At 48.5% G+C, this 18,693-nt stretch overlaps 1 protein-coding gene across 7 annotated transcripts in view; it reads left to right on the top strand.

Moving 5' to 3' along the window:
- The window catches only part of B3GNTL1 (UDP-GlcNAc:betaGal beta-1,3-N-acetylglucosaminyltransferase like 1), a 205,919-nt gene extending 187,230 nt beyond the window's left edge, over nucleotides 1-18,689 (top strand). For 4 of the 7 annotated variants that reach the window (XR_009182581.2, XR_009182583.2, XR_009182584.2 and 1 more), the window contains 5 exons: nucleotides 4,178-4,313; nucleotides 4,499-4,567; nucleotides 4,702-4,776; nucleotides 5,129-5,311; nucleotides 18,052-18,689. Coding sequence is in view for 2 of the 7 variants with exons in the window: in XM_071210868.1 (XP_071066969.1) it covers nucleotides 4,178-4,313; nucleotides 4,499-4,567; nucleotides 4,702-4,776; nucleotides 5,129-5,209 (361 nt within the window). In the remaining 5 variants the exon portion in view is untranslated. Of the gene's footprint in view, nucleotides 1-4,177; nucleotides 4,314-4,498; nucleotides 4,568-4,701; nucleotides 4,777-5,128; nucleotides 5,312-13,666; nucleotides 14,053-18,051 lie in introns of those variants that run through there. The other 3 variants (XR_009182582.2, XM_071210868.1, XM_058284973.2) reach the window with 3 other exon arrangements.
- Nucleotides 18,690-18,693: the final 4 nt, after the last annotated feature.

Raw genomic sequence — 18,693 nt, 5'->3', positions numbered from 1 at the left:
GAAATTAAGGACCTATAGAAAGAGAGATGTCCCATGTTCATGGACTGGAAGACACAGTATCGTTAACATGTCATTTCTACCCAAACTGATCTGTAGACAATCCCAAGAGGAGTCCCAGCAGCCCTCTTGATAGAAATTGGTACTCTGTATTTTAAAAGTACATGGAAATACAAAGGACCAGAATGGCCTAAACAATCTTCACAAAAAGTGAAGATCACAGTACCTAGATTTAAGTCTTACTTTAAATTTAAAGCAATCCAGAAAGTATAGTAATTGCATAAGGAGAGAAAAATAGATCAGTGAAACAGAATAGAGACTCCAGAAACAGACTCACACTTGTACAGTCAAGTCAATGGGGAAAGGAAAATATTTTCAGCAATGAAACTACTGAATATCTATATGGAAAAAAACAAATCTCAACTCCTATCACACATCATAAGAAAAATTAACTTGAGATGGATTTTAGGCCTAAATATGTTGGTACAAAAGGAATTGGAATTTCAGACCGTCGAATTTTAAGTCATTATAACTAGGCTCACACATATCTATATTAATCAAATAGGAACCATTACAATCAACACATTTTTGCCAATGACAAATAAGTTTGTTTATTCCTGTAGTATAAAAATCTGTGCTTCGGGATTCCACAAACTCTTGGAAAGCACTTTCTGCATCCTGTTCGTTGTAGAAGCATTCTTCCTGCAAAAAGTTGTCAATGTGCTTGAAGAAGTGGTAGTTGGTTGGTGAGAGGTCAGGTGAATGTGGTGTATGAGGCAAAACTTCATAGCCCAATTCGATCAACTTCTGAAGCGTTGGTTGTGTGACGTGTGGTCGGGCGTTGTCATGGAGAAGAAGCAGGCCCTTTCTGTTGACCAATGCTGGCTGCAGGCGTTGCAGTTTTTGGTGCTATCTCATTGATTTGCTAAGCATACTTCTTAGATGTAATGGTTTCGCCAGGATTCAGAAAGCTGTAGTGGATCAGACGGGCAGCAGACCACCAAGCAGCGACCATGACCTTTTTTTGGTGCAAGTTTGGCTTTGGGAAGTACTATGGAGCTTTTTCTCAGTCCAGCCACTGAGCTGGTTGTTGCCGGTTGTCATATAGAATCCACTTTTCATTGAATGTCACAATCCTATTGGGAAATTGTTCACTGTTGTATAGAGAAGACAACACTTCAAAATGATGATTTTTAAAAATAGCTCATGAGGCACTCACTTATCGAGTTTTTCACCTTTCCAATTTGCTTCAAATGCTCAATGACCATAAAATGGTTGACATTGAGTTTTTCAGCAACTTCTCATGTAGTTTAAGAGGATCAGCTTCTATGATTGCTCTTAATCGGTCATTGTCAAATTCCGATGGCCAGCCACACGCTCCTCATCTTCAAGGCTCTCGTCTCCTTTGCAAAATTTCTTGAACCACCACTGTACTCTACGTTTGTTAGCAGTTCCTGGGCCAAATGTGTCGTTGAGGTTGCAAGTTGTCTCTGCTCCTTTACAATCCATTTTGAACTCAAATATAAGAATATCACTCAAATTTGCTTTTTGTCTAACATCATTTCCATAGTCCAAAATAAATAGCAAGTAATAAGTCATTAGCAAAAAAACATAAGTGAGAAATGTACATTAAAATGATGTATAACATAACCACATTTATTTAAGAATGTATGCCAATATCAGCAAATTTCAATAATGCAAAACCGCAATTACTTTTGCACCAAACTAATAGCTACTAGAAGAAAACGTCAGGGAACACCTTAAGAACTTTGAGACAGGCAGAAAATTGTTAGAGAAGATACTAGAATCAGTAACCATTTAAAAAATGATAAATTGAGCTTCATCAAAATTAAAATTTTTTGCTAATCAAAAGGCACCATTAGGAAAACATATAGGCAAACTACAGACTAGAAGAAAATATTCACAGCCCATGTATCTGACAGAGGACTAGTATGCAGAATAAAGAATTCAATAATTAAAAGGCATTGGGCACGATATAAATAAGGAACAGAATCAGAAAGGAAAAAAATGGTCCTCATTTACTGAAAAAGCATTCCTTATCATTAGTATCAGAGAAAAGCAAATTAAAACCCCTTCATACCCATTGGAATGGCTAAAATTAGTAAGTCTGGCAAGTCCAGATGTTGCAAGGATGTGGAATTACCAGACCTCTCGTTTTTTGTTTTCAAGAGTGTAAAGTGCTGCAGGTGATTTGGAAAACTGCTTGGCACTTCTTTATTAATTAAATTGATACCTCCCCTAGAGCTAAGCAGTTCTGCTTCTAGGTGTTCACCCGTGGAGCGGCCGTGAGCGCTCGGGGTGCTCTTGTTTCAGCAGCTGCCGCCTCCCGGGAGCCGCCCGGCCTCGTAGGAGCCCCTGGTGGCGTCGGGCCGGCCCTCCCGCGGGCGCGCGCGCCTCTCCCGGCTTTAGTTTGCATCTCCGCGATGACGCAGGACGCGCGGCGCCTCGTGCGCATTTGCCGCCCGCGCGCCCGCCTCCGCGTGGCGCTTTCGGAGCCTGCGCATCCTGAGCAGGGCCGTTTCCGGGGTCTCCCGGTCCTGACGCCGCCCCACGCGCCTCGCCGCCCTCTGCTTCGCTGTCCTGCCTCGGGCCCCCGGCACCTGGGCTAGCCCAGGGTCACTGGACTCCGGGTCCTCTCCTAGGGGGTTGCGGTTTGCACGTTGCCGTTCGGTCCGGGTCCGGTTAGCGCGGGTGTAAGTTCCACGTCAAGACGCCTGCGCACGTGGACGCGAGGCTCCAGCCCGTGGCTGCACGGCTGTCCTTTCTCCACTGAAGCCTCTGCCCCGCGGAGGCGTCGCCAGCCGCCCGTTGGCGTCCCGCCGACACGTGGCCGTCCCGATCGCTTCGGCCTTGCGGGCGCAGCGTCATCCTTCCGAGGTGGCTCTTCAGTATCCCTGGCCGTCAGGGTCCTTTCCACGTGGCCTTGAGGTGCAGTTTGTTCCACGGAACGACATGTTGGGATTTGTGTCCGGCTGGGAAGGGCAGGCGTGGCCACAGCTGCTGTCCACGGCGCGAGGCTGTGCCCTGGGGCCTGTGCTTCGGGCGGGGGATCCCACGGCCACAGCCTGCATGGGGAGGGTCCCCAGCCACAGCCCTGCTAACCGGACATGGAGACCCCCGCCCTGTGACCCCTGCCGCCTGCCTGGGTGGAAGGGCTGAGGCCCTGAGGACAGACGACCACCGCCCAGCTGCACATGTCCACTTGGCGCTGGGGTACATGGCGTGGGGAGGGCTGGTGACACAGGCACCCCCTCAGAAAGCGCAGGGCCAGCAGGAGGAGAGAGCCGCTGCGTGCAGGCCTGGAGGCCTGGCCCAGAACATGGGGGGGGGCCGGCGCCCAGGGAGGGCAGGTCCTGGGGGCCCAGCAGGCGCTGTGAGTGCGCCATGGGGGGCGGGGGGGGGGGGGCAGGTCTCGTCCCGCCCGGGGAGGCCCGAGGCCTGGGTGCAGGAGACGCTTCCTGCGGGGTCCTTGCTGGTCGCCGGTGCGCCAGGTCAGCGCTGCACCTCGGCCTCGCGTCCCCGGGCCCCGCTCCTGCTCGCCCGCTCCTGCTCGCCCGCTCCTGCTCGCCAGCTCCTGCTCGCCAGCTCCTGCCCACGTGGCCTCGGCTGCTCGAGCCCCTCAGGGGGCGACAGAGTGTGCCCCCCGGCCCCCGGCCACGTGCTCACACCCGCGGTCACCGGCGAAGGGCTTTGGGGCGGCGGTTGCTTCCAGACGCCCCGTGGAGAGGCTCTGCCCCGCCTGGCTTGACAGCGGCCCTGGCCGCCCCCCGCCCCGCAGCCCGGGGGTCGCGCTGGGGAGCGGGCTCAGCGCGTGGGGTGCGAGCAGGGGCCCCGCGCCCAGGCCCGCTGGAGACACCCGGAGCCCCCCGGACGGCCCCGGGCCTCCAGCCGCGGCTTCAGGAGGCAGCGGGGGCGAAGCGCCGGGTCCTCGGAGGGGGCGTCACGCCGGCGCCGGGCTCAGAAGGACGGACGGACGCTTTCTGTCCTGGCGAGCGTCTCCCGGGCCGCCGAGCCGCCCTGTGCGCAGCGACACTCGGGCGCCTGGTCCCCGGGGTCACCCGGGCCTGCTCCGTTCCCGGGGCCGCCCCCGCCCGCGCGCCCCACGCTCCTGCCTCACGGAGGCGGGTCCCCGCATCCGGCTGAGCCGCGCCTCCCGCAGGGCCACCATCTGGGCGCACCGCGTGCGCTTCCTGGAGGAGCGCGTCCTGCCGCGCTGGGCCGCCTTCACCATCTGGAACGCCGGCCGCCAGGGGCGCAGGCTCTACCGCAGCCTGGGGGCCGCCGGCCGCCGCAAGGTGCGCCCCCGCCCCACCCCACCCCCAGCCCCCGCCAGGTGCGCCCCCGCCCTGCCCTGCCCCGCCCCGGCCCCCACACCCCCCACACCCCCCCACCCGGGAGGCGCTTCTCAGGCGACGCGGGAGGGGGAAAGACGGGGGGGGGGCCCCCACGCGCGCCCCCAGGGCTCGGAGTCTCTCTCCAGGTGGCAGCGTTCTGCGACGTGGACGCGAAGAAGATCCGTAAGGGTTTCTACTGCCACGAGGACTCCGAGGTGAGCCCAGACCCCCCGCCCCTCCTCGCCCCTCGTCTGGGGCTCCCAGGGCCCTCCTGGGCTTGGGTCCCGCCCGCGCCCCCACCCCAGCTGCCCCTGGGGAGGGAGGGTCCCCACCAGCGCGCTCTCCGCAGGAGAGGCCCAAGCCCCGGGTTCCGATCCTGCACTTCCGAGCAGCCAAGCCGCCCTTCGTCCTCTGCGTCAAGCTGGTGAGTTCCCCGCGGGCGTCCCGGCGGGGGGTCTCGGGCTCCTCCAGGCGGCGCCCCCCACCTCCTGGTGGCCTTTGGGTCCTCAGGCGCCCCAGTGGGTCGCCCTGTCCCCCCATCCGCGCAGCAAGGCCCCCGGGGGTGCAGACTCCCCGTCCTCGCGGCCTCAGCCGGGACGTGGCCGGGCGCCGGGCGCAGGGGGCTGTGCTCGGGGCCGGCCCTGCAGCCGTCGGTGGTGCCGCGCTCCCGCGGCGCGCGGAAGACCACCCCCCACCCCTCGCCCCTCGCCAGCACCGGGGGCGGGGCCGTGGCCCGGGGGCTTCCCGGGGGGCTGACCTGCTCCCCGCCCCCGCAGGACCTCACGGGGGGCGCGTTCGAGGACAACCTGAGGTCCCTGCACCTGCAGGAGGGCCGGGACTTCCTCCACTTCAGCTGAGGCCCGAGGCGGCCGCCGCCCGGTGTGTGCACAGCCCCGCGCACGCAGCGCCCGGGTGCGGGGACACCTCCCGGGGCCGGCCTCGGGGGTCTGCTCGTCCAGGTGAGTCACACCTGGTAACAGGCTTGGCACGGGAGGGAGCCCCTCACCCCACCAGCTGCCTCCATCGCTGCACACGAGGCACCTGCGCAGGTGCCGCCGCCGCGCACTCGCCCGTGGGGCGCGCGGGCTCCTGGCGCTGGCGCCGCCGGTTCCGTCGCTCGAGGGGCAGCGAGGTTGTTTCCGGCCAGAGCTCTGCTCGGCGCTCTCCCGGCACCGGTGGTAGCCTTCCTGGAGGAAGGGGCCACGTCCGACTTCACGAGGCCGCCGAGGGCCAGCGCGCCCCTTGGGGCCAGCCGGGAGGGCCCTGCGTGTGGACGAGCTTCAGCTCAGGAGCTCGTCGGCCCCGCGAGTCTGCTGTGGAAGTGTTCGTCTCTTGCCCGCTTTTAAATGGGTTTGTCTTTTGCTAATTGACTTGTAAAAATTCTTCATGTATTTTTTTTGTTTGGTTTTGTTTTTAAAGATTTACTTTTTATTTATTTCTCTCCCCTTCCCCTCCCCCATTGTCTGCTCTCTGTATCCATTCGCTGCGTGTTCTTGTATGTCTGCTTCTATTCCTATCAGCGGCACCAGGAATCTGTGTCTTATTGTTGCATCATCTTGTTGCGTCAGCTCTCGTGTGTGCGACACCATTCCTGGGCAGGCTGCACTTTCTTTCGCACTGGGTGGCTCTCCTTCTGGGGTGCACTCCTTGCACATGGGGCTCCCCTATGCAGGGACACCCCTGCGTGGCAGGGCACTCCTTGCGCGCATCAGCACTGCGCATGGGCCAGCTCCACACGGGTCAAGGAGGCCCGGGGTTTGAACCGTGGACCTCCCATGTGGTAGACGGGCGCCCTATGCATGGGGCCTCTTTATATGTATTTGGATGAGTCTTCCATCAGATAAGTACGTTAGGGTTACTTTCTCCAACCTGAGGTTCGTCCTTTCACTTTAATAAAGGTTTCTTTTTTTAAGCAAAATCTTTCAATTTTGTTCAAGTCCGATTTCTTAAAATTTTCTCTTATAGTCAGTATTTTTGTCCTGCCAAAGAAATCGTCACCTACACCATAGTCAAAAAGACTTTTCCTACGTTTTCCCTCAAGCGTGTGGGTTTTCGCGTCCATATTTAAGTGGGTAGGGGTACGGCCTGGAGCCAGGTGTCTCCGCGTCATCCGTTCAGGACGCCCTCTCGCCGCTGGGCACACTGGCAGCTTTGTGGGGCACCAGGTGCTGGGGGACTTATTTGTGGGTTCTCTGTTCTGTCCCGAGTCCGTGCGTCTTTCACTCTGCCAATACCACAGTGTTGATTGTTGCAGCTATAACTGGCCTTGAAATCTTGTAAACGGATTCCTCTCCCTTTATCCTTGTTTTTTCAGAATGGTCTTAGCTATTCCAGTTTCTTTGCCTTTCCATACTAATTTTGGAATGAACTTGCTTGTCCTGCTGGGGTTGGGGCAGGCGTGGCGTCACAGTGTCACGTGTGTGCCGCAGTCTGAAGAAGCAGCAGCTTTGCGTGCCAGTCCACAAACGGTTCACCTCGCTGCTCAGCTCTTCTTTGATTCTTTCATCAGTACCTTTTCCCAGCATACAAGTCCTATACGTGTTTTATATTTACACCTAAATATTTCATTTTTCAGGGATTTGTTTACATGTAACCTATATCCTCAAACCTTGCTGAATTCATCTATTAGTTCTAGGAATATTTCTGTTGATTTCTTGGAATTTCCTACATAGACAATCATGTCATCTGCAAATAGGGATAGTTTTATTTCTTCTTTTAATTTCCTTGCCTTTTATTTCCCTTTCTTGCCCTGTTGCAGAAGCTAGAAGTGAAGAGAGTAGACGTCCTTGAAATGTTCTTGGGCTTAGGGGAAAGCACTCAGTTTTTACCATGAAGTGTAATTGTCTTCATGTTCTTGTGGATGTTGAGAAGTTTCCCACTCTGTTTCTCAGTTATCAAGAATGGGTGTTGAATTTTGTCAAATGCTTTTTCTGCATTTGATTAATATGTTCCTATGGTTTTTTTCTTTAGCTTGTTATTATGGTAGGTTATATTGATTGATTTTTGAATATCAAACCAGCCTTGCACCCCCAAAATAAAGCCCACTTGATCATGATGTATATTTATTTTTACATGCTGATGAATTATAATTGCTAATAATTTAAGGATTTCTGTGTCTATATTCCTAGAAGATATTGGTCCATGGTTTTCTTGTATTGTTCTGTCTTTGTCTGGTTTTGATATTAAGTTACTACTGACCACATAAAGTGAGTTGGGAAGAATTGGTGTAAATTCTTTTTTAAATATTTGGTAGAATTCTCAAGGATACCTTAGTCTGTAGATTCTGTTTTGGAGTTTCGAAATTATAAATTCAATTTCTTTAATAGTTATAGAGCTGTTCCAACCTATTTCAGATTGGGATAGTTGAGATAGTTTGTGTTTTTCAAGGAATTGGTCCATTTTATTTAAGTTGTCAAATTTGAGTGTGAACCATTGCTCATTGATGTCCCATGGTATTCTTTGGATGTTGGATGCTCTGTAGTGATAGCTCCTGCTTCATTCCTGATATTGGTAAATTGTGCCTTTTTTTTTTTTCTTTCTTTTTTCTTTGTCAAGTCTGTTAGAGGTATGTTAACTTCATTGATCTCTTCAAAGAACAAGCTTATTGTTTCATTGATTTTTCTCGTTTTTCTGTCTTCATTTTCATTGATTTCTGATCTCTATTTCCTTCCTTATTCTAGTTTTGGGATTATTTTACTCTTCTATTTCTTAGTTCTTGAGGTCGGAGCTTAGATTATTGATTTCAGACATTTCCTCTTTTCTAAGCATACATTTTAGTACTATAAATCTTCCTCTCAGCACTGCTTTAGCTGTGTTCCACAAAGTTTGCTAGGTCATATTTTTCATTTTCATTCAGCTGACTAATTTTTTATTCCCCTTGACACTTCCTTTTTGACCCATGGAATATTTAGAAGTGTGTTCAGTTTCCAGATGTTAGAGAATTCCCTGTTATTTGTTATTAATGTCTAGTTTGATTGCACTGTCTGGAGAACTCGGGCTGTATGGCTCCAATTCTTTTAAATTTATTGGTTTCAATCTGTAGGTTGATGTCTTTTTCCAGGAAATGGGCTATCTTGGTGTATGTTTTGTGGTCATTTGAAAAGAAAGAATATGCCATTTGTTGAATGGCATAGTCTATAAATATAAACTATAACTGTAAGTTGACAGAAATTGTTGTGTTTTCTATATCCTTGCTGATTTTCTGTTTACTTGTTCTATTACTTACTGAGAGAGAGGTATTGAAGTCTCCAAATATAATTGTGAATTTGGTCTATTTCTCCATTCAGATCTGTTTTTGCTTCATCTTTTACAGCTCTATTGTTTATTGCAATAACATTTAGGATTGTGATGTCTAATTGGTGGAGTGACCCATTTGACATTATGTAATGTCTGTCTCGGCTAATTTTTTTGTGCTAAAGTCTATTTTGATACCAGTATACCACACCTACTGTTTTAGTTTGCCAGACTGCCGAAATGAAATATACCAAAACTGGGAACTTACTGACTTGCAAGCTTACGGCTCTGAGGCTGTGAAATGTCCAAATCAAGGCATCAGCAGGTGACATTCTCTCCTTGACAACCGCAGCTGGCCATCCTGGGCTCCTCTGCCACGTGGCAGGGCACACGGCAGCATCTGCTGGGCTCTCCCTTCGGTTCTGGGTTTCCTTGCCGTCAGTTTCTGGCTGCAGTGGCGTTCTCTCAGCACCTGTAGCTTCTCCTCTTGGGTTCCATTGGTTTCAGCTTCTTGCTTTTCTGGCCTTGGCTCTCTCTCTCCATATTCATTCCATTAAAAAGGGCTCCAGTAAGAAGATGAAGACCCGTCCTGGGCCGCACCTCAACTGAAGTTACTGAATCAAAAGTTCCCGCCCACATAAGGTTCACGCCCACAGGAATGGTCCAGCTTCAAGAACATGATTTTCTGGGGCACATAGAGTCTCAAACTGAACATTCCATGCTCTGGACCCCAAATTCACGTTCTTTCCATATGCAAATATAGTATTTCCATCACATAAAGTCTTAAACCTTTTTAGAAATAATATATACAAAGTCCATCAAAACTGAATATTGGTGTGGCCTGTCCTGGGGCACAGTTCTCCTCTGGCTGGGATCTGTGAACTTAGAACATGCTTCCACTATTAAAATGACAGGCACTCACAGGATACATGTTCCCATTTCCAGAATGTCCAAATCAAGGCATGGTCAGGGGAAGCTTTCTCCCTGAAGACCGCTGCTGGCCATCCGGGCTCCTCTGTCCCATGGCAAGGCACTTGCTGGCATCTGCTGGGCTCTCCCTTCTCTTCCAGGTTCCCTTGCCGTCAGCTTCTGGCTGCAGGGGTTTTCTCCCAGCTCCTCTGGCTTTTGCCTGTCTCTCCATATTCGTACAGCTTGTAAAGATTAAGACCCACCTAGGCCACACCCTCCCGAAGTCACCTCATCAGAAGGTGCCACCCACAGCAGGTGCACACCCACAGGAAGGAACCAGCTTTAAGGAATGATTTTCTGGGGGCAAATCACCACATCTACTTACTTCTGATTAATATTTGCATAATATCTCTTTTTTTCATCCTTTTACTTCCAAACTGCCTATATCATTATATTTGAAATGAGATTGTTCTAAAGAGCTTATACTTGGTTTTTTAATGTACTTTCCCAATTTCTTTTAATCGATATATTAGACCATTTACCTTTTTTTTTTCCAGATATTTTGTCAATTTTTGTCTTTATTTTTTTAATGTTATATTAAAAAAATATGAGGTCCCTATATACCTCCCACCCCTCTCACGCCACTCCTCCCCCCATAACAACAACCTCCTCCATCATCAAGAGACATTCATTGCACTTGGTGAATAAACCTCTGAGCACCACTGCACCTCATGGTCAATGGTCCACACCATAGCCCACACTCTCCCACAGTCCACCCAGTGGGCCATGGGAAGACATACAATGTCCGGCAACTATAATGGAATTACTGATACGTTAAGTTTGCCATTTGACTTTTTCTTTTGTTTTGATTTGTTTTTGTTGTTACTCTCTTGTATGGTTCCTCCCTTCCTGTGGGTTACCTGAACATTTTTTAATACTCCACTTTGACTATCAGTAATGGGTTTTTTTGTTTGTTTAGAGGTACCAGGGCTGAGGATTAATCCTGGAACCTAGTATGTGGAGAGCCGGCACTCAACCACTGTGCCACATCATACTACTTAATTGTTTTTTCATTAGTTTTGGTGGTTGTTTGTTTTTTCTGTTTTGTTTTTAGGAGGCACCAGGAACCAAACCCAGGACCTCCCGTGTGGAAAGCAGGTGCTCAACTGCTTAAGCCACATCTGCTCCCCTCAGTCGTGTTTTTGACATTCTCTTTGTGTATCTATTATCTCTTTAGTGGTTGCTCTAAGTATTATATATGTTCATATGTATATGTTTAAGTAATGTAACTAACCATAATCTCCTGGTATCAGCAGTTTACTAATTTGAAGTGTAGAACCCTTATCTCCCTTTTTTTAACCTCCCACATTTGTGTTTTATATATTTTTTCTACATATATTTAGAATCTTTTTAGTGTTAAAAAATTTTCCTTCAAGTGAAAGATATAACTTAGAAAACCTAGAGGAGAAGGAAAATGTATTTACCCATTATAGCAGTTTGATATGGTTATGAATTCCAAAAATAGATATTGGATTATGTTTGTAATCTGGTCTGTACCTGGGTGTGATTGAGTTATGACTTGGGCTTTGATTAGGCCACGACATCAGGGTGTTGAGTCCCCACCCACCAAAGGGTGGGGACTCAGATAAAAGACAGGGCAAAAGACAGAGTTTGAGGATGTTGAAGTTTGATGCTGAAGCCTTAGCTGGAGCCCTGGGAAGTAAGCTCACAGAGGAAGGAGAAGAAAGCCCCAGGAAGAGAGGAACCCTGAGCCCAGAGAGAAGCAAGACCCAGGAACATAGGAACCCAGAAAGCCTGAGCCCTCGCAGACGTCAGCAGTCATCTTGCTCCAAAACATGGAAATAGACTTCGGTGAGGGAAGTAACTTATGCTTTATGGCTTGATATCTGTAAGCTCCTACCCCAAATAAATACCCTTTATAATGGCCAGCAGATTTCTGGTATTTTGCATTAGCACCCCTTTGGCTGACTCATACAGAATTTGGTACCGAGGAGTGGCTAAGTGCTTTTGCAATTACCGAAATGCTGGAATGATTTTATAAATGGGTAAGGGGTATTTTTTTTTTGGAGGAATTGTGAGATGCTTGGAAGAAAAGACCTATAGTGCTTTGGAGAGACTGCTGATAGCAATATGGATGCTAAAGAGACTTTTTATGATGCCTTAGAAATAAATGATTAAACTATTACTGGAAACTGGAGGAAAGACGATCCATGTTTTAAAGTTGCAGAGAACTTACCAAGATTAACTCCAGGTGTTTTATGGAAGGCAGAATTTGAAAATGGCGAGCCTGAGCAGGTAGCTTAAGAAATTCCCAAAGTAAACCCAGAGAATGTGGCTTGGCTTCTGCTTGCAGCTTATAGCAAAATGCTAGATGAGAGAAATATACTGAGGTCTGAACTGTCAGATACAAAGAAACAAACTAATTCTGGAAGTTCCAAGCCTCTGGAAATCAAGGCCCCCATTGGAGAACTTAACTAAAATTGGAACTTGTAAATCAGGATTGAAGGTGCAGTTATGTCAGAAGGACTTGTGGAAAGTCTTACTGTCTGATGACTTAGACCCCTGCTTCTTGTGTGCCAAACCAATAAATCTTCAAGAGGAAAACCATGGCAGCTGAGATCTGCAATCAGGACATCACCTTGGGCCGAGAGGGCCCCAGCCATGTGTATGGAGAGAGAGGGTGAGTTATGCCCCAGCAGTTGAAGAGGGTGGATATTCCTGTCCAATGATCTGGGAGAGTTTTGCTGCCTCAGGGTACAGAGAGGGGGAGCTCATTCCCCAAGGATTAGGGCGGTTAAGGTCAGCGCCCCACAGATCTGAGAGGGGTGAACCTGTCCTCCATGGGTTAGGGAAGGCCCAGTGGTCAACTTGTTGCTCTGAGAGGTTTGAGCCTGTTTGCCAAAGATTAATGGGAATGTTGTCTTCATGTCACTGTACTAAGAAGATTAAGACTCTAACCCAAAGATTGGGTAGGTTGTGAGTTTTGGCAATCACCCCAATGTTCGGAGGGTGAGGTCTGGAGTTTGGTCAACACTGAGATGCTTGATAAGGGTGAAACCAAGAAAATGGCCATTAGTCAAGACTAGAAATGGTGGGTTCCCATATGGCCCCAAGGAGAAGAAGCCATCCTCTTAAGAATGACTTCCAGACTTTGAAATCGAATGGAGGATGCCCTGCAGGTTTACTGAACTGTAGAGGACCCATGGCTCACGTTTCCCTCCCAGTTTCTCCTAATTGTAATGAAAATATTTATCCTTTGTCCATTTGTGTATTGGAAACAGGTAAATTGTTTTATAGTTTCAGAGGTGTATAGTAGACAGGACTTTGCCCCAAGAAAAACTATATTTCTTTAAATTGATTGTGATATGATTTAGTACTTGCATTGTTACTGATTTAAGGTTTTTTCAAATATTGTAATGTCTTTTTGGAATTGAGAGGGTAGAGTGTAGTAGTTTGATATGGTTATGAATTCCAAAAATAGATATTGGATTATGTTTGTTATCTGGTCTGCACCTGCGTATAATTAAGTTATGATCAGAGCTTTGATTGAGCCACATCATTGGGGTGTTGAGTCCCCACCCCTTGGTGGATGGGGACACAGACAAAAGGCATGGCAAAGGACAGAGTTGAGGGTTTTCAGTGTTGGAGTTTGATGCTGAAGCCTTAAGCTGGAGCCCCAGGGAGTAAGCTCACAGAGGAAACAGAAGCCAGACCCAGGAACGTAGGAACCCAGGAAGCCTGAACCCTCGCAGACGTCGGCAACCATCTTGCTCCAACACGTGGAAATAGACTTTGGTGAGGGAAGTAACTTATGCTTTATGGCCTGGTAACTGTAAGCTCCTACCCAAAATACATACTCTTTATAATAGCCAGCAGATTTGTTATTTTGCATCAGCACCCTTTGGCTGACTAATACACCCATATTTCTACTCTCTGTGTTGTTCCGTTTCCCATCTCAGTGTTCCAAGATTCTTTCTTTCACCATTTCCTTTTTGTTCAGAAGATTGCCTTTAGCCATTCTTTTAGGTTAGCTCTGCTGGTAACAAATCCCCTTAACACTCCTTCATCTGATAATGTCTTGGTTTCACTTTTATTCCTAAAGGATATTTCAGTGGATTTAGGTTTCTGGGTTAACATTTCCTTTCTTTCAGCACTTGAAACATGTGCCACTTCCTTCTGACTTCCATGGTTCCTGATAAGAAATCTACTGTTGGGAAACGGACTTGGCTCAGTGGTTGGGGCGTCCGTCTACCACATGGGAGGTCCGCGGTTCAAACCCCGGGCCTCCTTGACCCGTGTGGAGCTGGCCCATGCGCAGTGCTGATGCGGGCAAGGAGTGCCGTGCCATGCAGGGGTGTCCCCCGCGTAGGGGAGCCCCACGTGCAAGGAGTACGCCCGTAAGGAGAGCCACCCAGCGTGAAAGAAAGTGCAGCCTGCCCAGGAATGGCGCCGCCCACACTTCCCGTGCCACTGACGACAACAGAAGCGGACAAAGAAACAAGACGCAGCAAATAGACACAGAGAACAGACAAGCAGGGCGGGGGGGGGGGGGGGGGGGGATTAAATTTTAAAAAATGAAAAAATAAATCTTTAAAAAAAGAAATCTGTTAAAATTATTTTTCTTCTATAGGTAACATGTCATTTCTTTCTTACTGCTATTAATGTTTTTTCCTTGTTTTTAGTTCTCAGAAGTTTGACTAAAACCTAGCAGTAGGTTTTGGTGGTGATTTCTTTGGGTTTATCCTGCTGAGGTTCACTCAGTTTCTTGAATCTATAGGTATGTTTTTTAGCTAAACTGGCGAAGTTTCAGCCATTGTTTTTTCCTTCCATCCCCCTTTCATCTCTTCTTTTGGGATTTTGATGACATGAATCTTAGATTGTTATAGTTCCACAAGACCCTGAGATTGTTGTTGTGGTTTTTTTTTTTTTGGTTTTTGTTTTGTTTTTTGCAGTCTACATTCACTCTGCTCAGATTGTATAATTTCTATTCCTCTGCTCCATTCTGATTTTGTGTTTTATTTTGGTTTTTGTATTTTTCAGTTATAAAATTTCAGTTTTATTCTTCTTATATGCTATTTCTTTGCTGAGACTTTCCCCCCCATTTATATCAGTCATGTCTGTGATTGTTGAAGCATTTTTATCATGGTTCTAACATTTCTGTCCTTTTGGTGTTGGCATCAGCTGATTGTCTGTCTTCATTTACTTTGAGCTCTGCCTGGTTCTTAGTATTATTGAAACCTGGGCGTTTTGAGTGTTGTGCGATTCTGAGTTGTACCTAAGCTTTCTGTTTAGCTTCTTCTGACACCACGGTGGCAGGAGACAGGTGCCACCTCCCTACTTCCAGGTGGGGTCACAAGTCCGGCTTCCCCACGGCTTTGCTGATGCCAGGGTCAGGCTGGGAGCTCCTCGTGCTGCCGGGCGGGCCGAGGGCTCAGGTTCCCACTGGCTGGAGAGCTGAGCACCCCGTTCCCCCTCCCCGTGTGAGTGGGGAGCCAATGGTGGTCCTGGCTGCCTCCGGCCCGGGGGGGAGGGCACTGGGCACTTCATGCTACCCTGCCTGGCACATGTGGAGTGGGGCATGGTTTGTTTTGTTTTTTTCTGTAATGTTTAGCTGGTGTGGAACAATTACTATAGTGTTCTGCTTTTCTGCCCCTTTCCTTGACCCTCTGGGGCATCTTCATCAGTGCTTGTTGGTTTCCCCGCCGGCTCTGGCAGCTCCAGGTGTGAGATACACGCAAAGAGGGGTGCAGGGGGAGGGGAGAAACCCCAGAGCAGCACCCCACCGTCCTCAGGGCTCAGGGCCCCTGTGGTCTGCCGCCTTCTCTCCACCTTTCAGAGATTTCTTAGTTTGCTTTATAGTGTCCAGTTCTTTAGTCGTACTTAGCAGAGACTAGAGATTTATTTTATTTTTCCACTAGCAAACAGCCTCTATTGGATTTTTACCTATACCTATTTCTTAGTGACTGAGAAGTATATCTATGTAGTTCACCTTGAATTGGCATTTCACAAGGTTACAATGTAAGAATCTTCCCACAGTATAATTGATCCCCCCTCACTCTTGTCTGTGCTTTTTTTTTTATCTCCCACATGCATTACAAACTTTACAGTACACTTATTACTGTTCATTTATACAGTCCTTTGAAAGAAACTAAAATACTAACTGCCCACAATTTACTCTTCTCAGTAGCCTGCCTGCCTTTGGCACGTCTGTGCTTCACTTGGTATCATTCTTAGCCCAATAAACTTCCTTTAGGATTTGGGTGAAATTATGCTAGCAGTGAAGTCTCACAGGTTTGGGCTATCTGAAAATATCTTTATTAGCTTTCATTTCTTAATTATTTTTGCTGTGTATAGGATTCTGAGTTGGCAGGCTTTTTAAAATTTAGTTTTCCTATATTTCTCTTTCAACACTCTGAAGTAGTCATTCCATTGTCTTCTGGCTTCCATTGCTTCGGATCAGAATATACTGTGTCTTTTTTCCCCAGCTACTTCTGAGTTTTCATTATTTTAGGTTTTCAGTAGAATGTTTATTATGTGCCTAAGTGTGATTTTTTTATTTATTCAGCTTGGGTGTTTCTCAGCCTCTTGAATTTTGGGGTTGATGTTGGGTTGATTTCATTTAATCAATGTGAGAAAAATTTCAGCCATTTTCCCTGTATTTCTTCTACCCAATTCTCCTTTTCTACTAGGATTTCAATTACATGAATATTAGATACATGTACACATCACACACATATTAGACATTTTGATATTATTCCACATGTATCTCACACTCTATTCTGGGTTTTCACATTTTTCAGTAGTTATTACTCCATCTTCATGTTCAGGTATTTTTTTCTTCCATTCCAGTCTGCTATAAAACCCATCCAACATTCTTAAAATTTAAGGTATTATATTTTTTAGTTCTAATGTGACTCATTCTATTTTAGAGACTCCATTTCTTTGTTGAAATCTCCAATTTTTTTTAATCATTTCCCCATTTTCAAATAGTTATTTTGAAATCCTTGCCTGCCAATGCCAACATTTGGGCTATCTGAGGATGTGTTTTTACTGGCATTTTCTTTTCAGAGTCATTTTCACATTTCTAATTTTTAATATTATATGTCAGACATTATATTTGAAAGAATCAGAGAGTGAGGCCACTCTTGGTTATCAAGTGGATATGGTGGGGCAAGGTCACTGATCCAAACAGGATTTGATTGCGCAATCTCCTTTTCTCGGCTCTCCAGCCCAGCCCCCAATTTCTCACACAATGGCTGTGCACCTGGGAAAAAAGCAGTGAGGGGCAGTGGGTCTCCTGGCCTGGGCTCTAGCAGTTCTCTGATTCTCTCTTCAGCTGTGCCTCCAGGGTGTTTATCCATCCATTACATCTTTGTTTCCAGAGCTCTCCTTTTCCCTTTTTTCCTAATCTCTTGCTGTTTTTAGCCTTGTCTTCTTTAGAAATGTAGTGATTTTAATATTTGGTGTCCAGCATTACCAGCATTTCACGTCTTTGTGGGTCTGATTCTCCTGTCTTGCTAATGACCCATTTCTCGTTTTGAGAAGTTGCTGGAAGGTGAGTCTGTCTGACGCTCTCTGTGGGACTGGCCTGCGCTCTCCTGAGGATTTGCGTTTGCTTCTGGACAGTGTGTCGGGCACCACTGGCCAGTGGCTGGTTGAGTGAAATTTTACATGTTAGGATTTCGGGATCTTACAAGAGTGTGAATTAAGACCACGCAGGGGAGAACCCCCCCAACCAGCAGGAGATGGAGGTGGTTTCCCTGCTGCTCCCATCGTGAGGATTTCGTCCTTATCCACCCTAATACGAGGTGCAGCTATTTGGGGTCCCAGCTTCAGGCAGGGGTCTCCTGCTAGACTTGGATCGCATCCCCCATTCTCTTCTCAAAATGAAACTTCACGGGGGCCCCGTGGCTAAGCAGACACTCCAGGACCACCTGGGACGCTGTGCTCCTTCCGAGTGTGTGGTGAGTGACCTGAACGTGGTGAGGGGTCCACCCAGCCCCCTCCCCAGCTCCTTCCCCTCCAGCCAGCTTCTTGCTGCTCACCACACTCCAGGCTCACAAGCCCTTCCCCGGGGCGGGGACCCCGGCATGCCCTCTGCCCTCTGCCCAAGGCCACGCCTCCGGAGGGGCTTCCCAGCCACGTGTGCCTGGAAGCAGCGCCCGCCCATGCCTCAGCCTCTGCGCCTCTGCAGCTGGTCTTGCCTGCCTCTGGCACTGACGCGGCTGAGAGGGTGGGGCCTCTGTGGACCGCAGCCGAGCCGAGGCACAAGGCTCCAGGCCAAGGGCCTGACCCGAGCGGGGCTTGGTGCTCTGGTGTGCGGGGACGAGGTCGCTGCGTCGGGCATTGAGCAGGGACAGCTGGCGTGGGGTCTGCTGGCCATCAGAACTACCCAGCTTCCTTGAAGAACTAGACCAACTGAAAGACGCACTTGCTTTGCTGTCGTGAACTGGTCTGATTTGTGTCTCTGGAATCTTTTGTTCTATATTACACTAAAAAGTCATTCTCCTCCTTAAATGCTGCTTGTTTCTTACAGCAAAGGGCCCAGCGTGGCTGCAGATGTGCCTCACCTCCCTGACATCTGCTGTGTGCGTCCCGTGAGCAGGTGTTTGAGGAACCTCCAGGCAGGACCCGTCTCTCCACCAAGGTCGTCTTTTGACGTCAGTGCTGCAGCTGCTTGGAGCGGTGGGATTCGGCGCCGCAGCTGAGAGCCTCACAGAAGGCGGAGCAGTTTGATACGTTATGAATTCCAGAAACAGATACTGGATTATGTTTGCGATCTGGTCTGTACCTGGGCCTGATTGAGTTATGATTGGGGCTTTGATTGGACCACGTCATTAGGGTGCTGAGTCCCCACCCCTTGGTGTACAGACTCACAGATAAAAGGCAAGGGACAGAGTGGGGGTTCTTAATGTTGGAGTTTTGATGGAGTGTGATGCTGAAGCTGGAGCCCCAGGGAGAGAGACAGAGCCGTTCGCCTCATAGTCTACAGCTGACCTTGTGGAGGAAACAGAGGAGCTGAGCCCAGAGGAGCCCAGGAAGCCTGAGCCCTGCAGACGTCAGCAGCCATCTTGCTCCAACACGTGGAAATAGACTGTGAGGGAAGTAACTTATGCTTTATGGCCTGATATCTGTAAGCTCCTACCCCAAATAAACACCCTTTATAAAAACCAACCCA

This window comes from Dasypus novemcinctus, chromosome 21 (genome assembly GCF_030445035.2).
Source record: "Dasypus novemcinctus isolate mDasNov1 chromosome 21, mDasNov1.1.hap2, whole genome shotgun sequence".
NCBI lineage: Eukaryota > Metazoa > Chordata > Mammalia > Cingulata > Dasypodidae > Dasypus > Dasypus novemcinctus.
Note: the sequence above shows the minus strand (reverse complement) of the source record. Positions and strands in the feature narration are given on the sequence as shown.